Below are 8,663 nucleotides of genomic sequence, written 5' to 3'. Positions count from 1 at the left end.
GATACAGAAAATGAAGTCAATTTTTTTCTGTTGATTTAGCAGTGGTACTTTGCCCTTTGGCACTGTGTATTTTGTAAATATTTTGAGCAGTACATTTACAGCATTTTCTTTCGGAGAAGAGTAGCATGTTCCTAATTGTTTAATGTTGTGGCTAAAATTTGTGTTTTAAATGCAAACCAGAAAAACTTTACAAAACAAAAATAAACAAACTATTTATGATCACAGCAGTAAGAGTTTGACATAACCTAGCTTCTCGTTAGAGCTTCAAATGTCCCTCACTCCCCCTCACGGGCTGTGAGTCAGCAGGGAAGGAGGATACTTAGATTAGAAACACCAAACTGTGGAACAATGATTACACAAATGTTATTTTGGTTGCACTTCAGACGCTCCTGCAGTTAAACTCTGCTAAATTAGGAGAAATGCAGTGATCAGAACCTCAGCTGATATCTGTGGAGTTTTGACTTGATGACCCCAAATCACAGCACCAAAACAAGTTTTTATACCATCTAAAAATATTATTTCAGTTTGACCCCCTTGTCACAAATAAGCACAGTCCAGAATCATTATTTCACTTTTCCTGCAGCGCTGGCATTGTGAGCTCTCTCTCTGCTGCTTTTAGTTATCTGTTAATTGGAAGATGCTTATTGACGACATGAATCTGATCAAACAGGCCCCCGAAGCCTGGATTTTAGGCCAGATCATCACCTAGTGTAAACTGGCATGAAGTTGGTATCATCACTGGAGGCTTATGTCAAAACCAATGTCACTGCAACACCAATCATTTTGCTGTAAAAAGATTTTGTTATAACTCTCAGGACTCTTTGGTACATAGAAATGTACACACTCAAGTGATGAACAAAAGCTTCTTAGTGACAGTTCTATTATTTGATCCAATATCGTATTCCAAACATCCTCATCCTCTAAAGATGCTGAGAACATAATATTGTTTTCTCAAAAACATCAGTCCCAACAGGAGATGCTCTGCAGAAACAACCAGAGAGGAGATGCTTTCAGCAGAGATCGCTATTTGAATTCCTGCATTATGTACGAATGCAACATGTGATGGTTGTTTCATCCTTTATTACAAGCAACACAAAGAACCTTTTATCTTCTGTTTACTAGGATGGGAATAAATACAGAGAGTTAATATGTAACTATCCTTTTGTGGATGCCGTTATTTTCAAGAGAAGAAACACTGGACGGAGGGTCATTTGGGCTTGTGGACTGGCAGCAATGTCCTCCCTGGCACTGTTTGCGTGCGTAGTTGCTCTGAGCCACTGTGCTCTTGCGGCAAAAGGTAAGCATCTTGACTTTCTAACTGCCAATACTATCCTGACGCGTGAATGAGGGAAGCTGGAGAAAACAACAGGACTTTAAAGCCTTCGGATAATTCTGGTCAAGTGTTTTGAAGGGGAATTTTCTCATCTATTTCCTCTCTTTTTCCCTTCCGTTCCTTCCTCTGCCTTCCTACGGTGAGGTGAACTGCTGTATACAGAAGTATAAAATGGAGGAAAACTGAAGAAATATTGACAGAAGTTGTGGGAACCGGGTTGCCTGCACGCCGGGGCATCGCTCCGTCCCTCTGCCCAGCTCCCTGCTCACCGCGCTTTCCCCTCCGCCGCAGGGGCTGCCTGGCACGGCTCCTGCCTTGCTCTTTCTCCTCTTTCCCCCATGCCAAGGGCTCCGGGCACGGTTTCAGTTACTCTCTCCCCCTGTTTGCTATGCGCTTCCACAGCACAAGCTCTGTGTTCTGCTGTTCTCTCCCCACAATCTCAGCGGGAGCCTCTCTCCATGTCCTTTGCAGAAGCACAGTCTGCACCCTCCATCCCTCCCTCGCTGCTCCCCTCCTGTTCTCACTCTCTGGGTGACGAGTTGTTCACGCTGTCAACATGTTAAAGCTGGTTTGGAATCAGAATTGTCTAATGTAACAGAGTGTTTGCCCCTCTAAACAGAAAAATTGGGGAAACCAGAGAAAAAGAAATTTAATTCTTAAAAAAAAAAAAAATAAATCTATTTCAGGCTGACCCCACCAAACTAGTTAAGATTAAAAATGAAATGCATTACTTTGCTTCTAAGTCCCTCTCACCCTGTTTTGTCCAAGATAATATACCATAATTGACTCACTTTACAGAATACCTTCATAAATCCATTTTGAGGCAACAGAAAATTTTATTAAAAATAAGTGTCACAAAATCTAACTGGGGCCACTGACAGAGCTGCCGAGGAGAAGCGGAAGAACGCATTTTTTTCTGGCGAATACTTACAGCAGCCATCACTGCCTCAGTAAGTTATGTGCCTATAGATTACAGAAGGACCATGTAGCTCAGTGCAGGAACACACTATAGTCGACGACAATACAGAAACCTGTGCTTCCAGTTAAGAAATAAGAACAACTCCAGCTTTCGGACCAATTTCTTGTAAAACGTCTCCTTTCCTCCAGTCTGTCCCAGGCCACCAGAAGTGCTCTTTGCCACCATTGACGTAAATAAAAGCGTGTATGAAGTGGGTGAGGAAGTTGAGTATACCTGTAGGCCCGGGTTCATCCCCAATAACGGCCAAAGGAAGTACACCTGCCTCCCGACTGGCAAGTGGCCTCTCAATACCCTGCTATGCCTACGTAAGTAAAACAAGGTAAATCCTGCTCCTAGATTTTACATCATCTCGCTGACACGCCACGCACTGGCCCGAAAAGGATATTTTGTAGTCCACGTGATTAATCTGGTATATTTAAACTGATATACTTCTGTTTTCCAATTTTCTTTCCTTACTTGTTGGAAGGCAGCTGGGCGTGGGGGAGAAAAGGGACAAGTAACAGGAGAAGGATCTTCCCATACGTGTCTCTCTGCTCCCGGATGGTGATGGAGGTTGGACCCAGATGAGCAGAACCTTAATCTGACTCAGCCCAGCAGTGCTGATACTCTAACGACGCGTACTGCTCGATAACGCCTGCATTATTGTATCCCTCTTTGCTCTTTTTTATCATTTCATTGCATAGAAGTAATTTTCCTCAGACAACCAAGTGTTAAAAATTATTTAATCACAAAAACTCTGAAACTACTATATTTTGATAGAAATGTAGAATAGCTAGGCTTATGAAATGTAGGACACAGGAGTGGAGAAACGCGGAAGACACCAGGACCCCTTTAAGATCAACTCGTTTCCATTATCCTAGCTTCGTGCCACATGATATATTATCCTTTTTTTATCTTTAATTAACAGCAAAGAGATGTTCCAGTCCTGGACCCTTGCAGCATGGAAAAATTGATTTTATAGACCTCCACTATCAGAGTTCTATAAGTTTTTCATGTGAACCAGGGTAAGCGTTCCCTTCCTCATGCTGTTAAATAACCTAAACCACAATATTACATTCTGGTACCACCTGCTGCAGTATTGCAAGCCAGGGAACTTAGAAAACTGTGCATAAAAGCCCACCTCTGCTTCAGAAACTAAAAAAAAAATTGCATATCTGGTAATCCTCTTCTGTTCAGTCTTGGCCATAACATCCTGGGGCTTTGCTACTCCAAAGCAATGACTTACAGATACGGAAACCATCAAAACAGCAGAGATTTTATGCAAAGATTTATTCTGGACTGCTTTCCCCTGCTTTTTAAATCCTCTTATTACATCATGAGATGAAATCCTACAGCAGAGAGAAGATAATCTTCATCTAAGTTGTTATGCTGTTAGGCTCCGGAGACTGAAAATTTTGTTCCTATGCCTTTCCAAGCTCAGTAAATGAAAACATGAGGTTAATCCTAATTTGGTCCCTAGAGCAAATGCACGTTTACTCAACACTACTTGCCAGTTCTAGAAATGAGGATGCATTTAAAGAAAAATAGTTACAGTAAATGCAGGGAAATAATTGATAGTAGCATACAGTTCATTGTATTTGGGTAATTAATTAATAAACAGTGCTCACCTGGGAAGGTCATAGGTGAGACACAGGCTAGCATTCACTGAAGAGCGTGAACAGTCTCAGCTACCTCCTTCTTCTGCAAAACAGGGGCAAGATAAGGAATAAATAAACTCAACTATGACAAGGGCAAGATAAGGAATAAACAAACTCAACTATGACATCGAATGTAGCAATGGGACTTGATTTAATTTTGCTAATTATACTTTACTGCTTTTCAGTGGTGTGATATTGAAATGATAGATACACAATGAACATTTCTTTAAAACTCAGAATAGGTGCTAGTAATATAAGTACAGAGGATGGGAGAGAAGCATTTAGAGGTCATATAGAATTTAAATTGGGCTATCTGGCATTAAAATAAAATAATGCACCTCAGTTACTTCAGTTCTAAAGAGTGCTGAGTTCTTTGCAATAGTTTGATCCTAATTGCCATAATTAGCTAGGAACTCCTCCCAAGAAACCATAACATTTACATTAGCAATCACAGATCAAGGCTCACTACTTACATATATCCACAGTATTACTCACTAGGAGAAATTAATGCCTGATAGAATATACAATTGAAATGGAAAAACATCTTGTTGTATCAAGCTTGGATACTTGCAATACTTGAATACTAACAGTTTTTCCTATTTGAATCTAAACTTCCTTTGAGGTCCATAAGCGCTAGAACTAGAGAAGGATTTTTAAAACTGGGCTCGTAAGTCTGTTTATGAGAAACGGTAATCTTTCTTGCACAGAGCAACTTGATTCTTCTCCATGTTCATTAAGCTTTCTGATAAACAGGTCCTTCTGTTTTCAGTTACAGCCTTGTTGGGACAAGAACAAGCCAATGCATGGCAGATGGAAAGTGGAGTGGAACTTTTCCACAGTGTCAACGTACGTGTTTAAACAGTGAAGAATTACCCTACCCTTATTCTTATCACAGAAAGATTCCTTTACATTGCTCAGAATTACATATACTCTTATTCAAAGGCCTCCTATAGTGCTGTGCAAAAAATGGTTAGGAATAATCAAGAAGAACCCTATATGTTTGGTTTTAGATGTGTGGATTCTAGTTTTAGAGAAATAGTTTAAAGGTCTGTACAAAAGGCCAGGATCAGGGATGCTATTTACAGCTGAAGGTAAGATGCTTATCCACTCAAATTCATTCTCCCTGTGTATAAAAAGAGGATATTGTCACGCCTTTGCAACTGTTATATGTGCTTTTGCTGTAATCTGTCCTGCATAAACACACACAATGAAAAAGCAATATACTGCATAATATTGTCTGAAAAATATAGCAAAAATCATGAATTACATACTCTAAGGCTCCTGAGACTTTTAACCTGAACTTTTTGTTTTCTTAGCTATGCTTCAGTAAAGGGCGGTGTGTGTTAATTTGGTTATAAGCATGTTGCTCCTGTGATTCTAGTAATAATCTGATCTTTAAGCTTTAATTTCTATGAATGTTTTCCTAGCGGTGACGTGTGCACCTCCCTCGCTTCCTGAATTTGGAGTCCTTTCTTACCGTCGCTTAAAACCGGGAAATATTTCTAATTTCCTGGACACAATTACTTTTGAATGTGTACCTCCTCTCGCGCTTATTGGGAATGAGACAGCTACCTGCATGGCCAACGGGAACTGGAGCAGCATTCCAGAGTGTAAAGGTAAGTAACTCACTTTTATCAACACCTAAAATATTCCCTAGATTTGTATATATAAAACTATATAAACAACTTTAATAATTTTTTTTTACATTTGGTATTGCAAACATACAGTAGAATTATTCTGAAAGTCAGACTCGGGAATGCAAGGTGATCGCTAACAAGATTGCAAGCAACATGGGATTGACAAAATATTTGCTGCAGGTGTAAAGGTTATATAAACAAGGCCTGCTAAGTCTAGTTCACGGTGGGGAATCAGAGCCTGGCCTCCAGAGCGCAGAGAACATTTTATTCTACTAAGTGCTACGATTAATCTAAGAAATAGAGAACCTTACCCTTAGCCCTAAGTACTTCACTGGTTTCAGTGAAACTATGCCACATTTCAGTAGTTTTTGGATACAACTACAGATTGCAATAGATGTGTATTTAAAAGAAGTAACTTTTTTGTATATACCATCTTTCCTCTGGCTATGCTTTCCCATGCAAGAGGCTGAAATGAACCACCATGAAAGTTTTATGCATTTTGTGTCTTTTGGAACCGCAACATTGATAAAAGCTTTGCTTTTGTTTTTGTACCACAGTTGTCACATGCCCCACTCCAACAGGAATAGAAAATGGATTCATAGAGTTTGCCGTTCGTAGAACATATCACTATAATGAAAGCGTCAGCTTTGGCTGCCAGTCCAGCTACGTGCTGGAGGGACCGAAGCACTCCCGATGCGAAAACACTGGAAACTGGTCCACAAAGCCAGCCTGTAAAGGTATACATACGCTATCTGTATAGAAACCACGCATCAAATTGAATTTTCCTAAAAGACCACTGCTCTGATTGTTAATGAGCTATTACAACTTTGTGCAAGAGCTGTCCTCAAAAGAAAACCAAAATCGTAACTTCAAGGCCCTGATAATCTAAGACCACTCCCAACACAGAACGTTGTACAACATCATGTATCTGATTTGACTTCAGTAATCAGCCACGTAACTTTATTTGTCCGAGTATTTCCTCTCCTCTTCTTATTAATATAATTAGACATTTTACTGAGGCTGGATTTTCACTGGAAACTTTAGACCCTATACTTAGGGGTCTGAATTTCTTCAGCATTGTAATACCAGCAGAAGGACTGTGTATGTGGGGGACACATTATTTTTCATTTCCAAATGTCACCTGTACAGATTTCTGATGGAATCTAACCTACTCACTTTTCAAAGTAGAGTTCTAATTATCCTTATGTATTGCTTGTAACTGGATTATTCTACAGGACCGTGTAAAATACCAGTTAAGAAAGCTGTAGTATTATACAACGGTGAGAAGAAAAGAGTTCAGAATGACCTTAAGGAAGGCATTCAACATGGTGAAACTATATCCTTCTTCTGCAAGAATAAAGAAAAATCCTGTGCCTATACTGTAGCTGTTCAATGTGTGGATGGCAACCTTACGCTCCCCGCCTGTTTCAAAGGTATGAGCTAGGCTAATCACAGAACAGCTTCTCTTAGTGGAACAACAAGTACTTTTAGTGTGGGAGGCAATGTCATAATTCATCCTCGAGCCCTATTTGACTGGCTAATTCATCCGCCTTGTACTAAAGTTATTGGGTATTTAGGAAGAAATGGCCTGATAAGGAGGGAACGCACAGCAGACTTTCTTGGATACGACAGAGCCCTGCTTTAATCCCTGTTCTGTTCTTAGAAGGTGTTATTTAGAGATGGTCTAGCCCAAGCAAAGGATCATATGCAAAATATTCTGGGATTTCAAGAATCCATGGATCAATGTTGTCTACAGGGGAAAAGAGCCTGAAGACTGCTGCAGCCTTCAGAACCTGACGTATTCACTCCCATTCTGGTGAATTATTCCCACGTTATGCTAACTGGTAACACACTGGTTCTGACTTTGGACCATGAGTGTTAAAAAGCAGCTGATAGTTGTAGTGAGGAATGGATGCTGGAGGAACAGGCTCACAGGCACACGGGTTTTTAGAATAAACAAACAGACTAAATACCAAAGTTTGTTATCAAGAGGAAATGCTTTGCATTTGTTTTATCGTTATTCCTTGCAAGTTTTATTTTTACTTGTAAGTGAAGGTAAAAACACAGTCTATGCATGACGAAAACATCTTCCCTCAGGTTTGGCTTGGCTTCTGATGGAGGTAGCTTAGCTTTCATTAAAAGAGAATTAAAATAGTGTATTTCTTCTAGAAGTTTTATGATGATACAGAGATTGATTGCTCACCCAGCAGGGTCCATCAGACGTGTTTTCAGCTATCAATGTTTGAAGAATTTAACCTCAAGATGTTAACTTCTTGTTTTCAACAGAACGTGGCTTTTTTTCAACTCTTGTGAAGAAGGACCCATCAGACATGAAACCATGTGAAGATCAAGCGTGAATCAGAAAAGTAATATGGTACTAAATCGCTGCCTTACCGAGAAAAAGCATTATATGTGAGAGGAAAACTTAGGTCCCGTGAGTGTAAATTTCCAAGCGAACTCCAGACTCTCTAAGAACGCAGTCTCAGCTGTTTTCCCTACCACCATCCCTAGCAGCCTCTTTCATGAGCTATGACACATTATTTTAGCCCTTAAATTTCATTCTGTTTTCTCTGCCTTCTTCAGAATCTCTGCAGTACTACTTCTCTTTCCATACTTCCAACATCTATGCAATTGTAAATTACTTTCTCGATAGCAGTCCCTTTACAATAAAGCAATTTTCAGCCAGTAGTGTGTTTTATTTAAAATTATCTAATCATCAATCAAATCCTGTCACTCCTAATTGATCTATACAGAAAGACCTTCATCATTAGTAATTAGCTGGGTTCTCATTCCATTACCACTCCCCTGTGATAGGGAGTGGACCTTTAATTATAGATATAGGGTCATCAGCCTAGGATTTTCCAGAATTTGCACAAGTAGAAAGACTGAGATTTACAAGTAAGTGTAGAAGCCAAGTATCCAACCATGGGTTAAATGTCAATAGCATCAGATAAAGGTTTATTCCACACTTCTAAAAAATTTGCTAAAGTTAATAAGACTATTTATGATTTTGAGATTCTAACTTCACCTGAAACTGTTGTTTTAAACAAGTTAATTTTTACCACTGTTTCAATATT

At 39.6% G+C, this 8,663-nt stretch overlaps 1 protein-coding gene across 1 annotated transcript; it reads left to right on the top strand.

Annotated features, from left to right (window-relative positions):
* Positions 1 to 1,233: 1,233 nt before the first annotated feature.
* LOC104622738 (beta-2-glycoprotein 1-like) lies at positions 1,234 to 7,943 on the top strand. The gene is made up of 8 exons (XM_010289612.1): positions 1,234 to 1,297; positions 2,441 to 2,617; positions 3,220 to 3,316; positions 4,719 to 4,795; positions 5,377 to 5,565; positions 6,144 to 6,323; positions 6,822 to 7,019; positions 7,873 to 7,943. Exons 1-8 carry the CDS (start codon positions 1,234 to 1,236, stop codon positions 7,941 to 7,943), a joined length of 1,053 nt encoding a protein of 350 aa, XP_010287914.1.
* The last annotated feature ends 720 nt before the right edge of the window (positions 7,944 to 8,663 follow it).

Source organism: Phaethon lepturus, unplaced genomic scaffold, assembly GCF_000687285.1.
Source record: "Phaethon lepturus isolate BGI_N335 unplaced genomic scaffold, ASM68728v1 scaffold27896, whole genome shotgun sequence".
Taxonomy (NCBI): domain Eukaryota; kingdom Metazoa; phylum Chordata; class Aves; order Phaethontiformes; family Phaethontidae; genus Phaethon; species Phaethon lepturus.
This window is presented reverse-complemented; position numbering and strand designations above follow the sequence as displayed.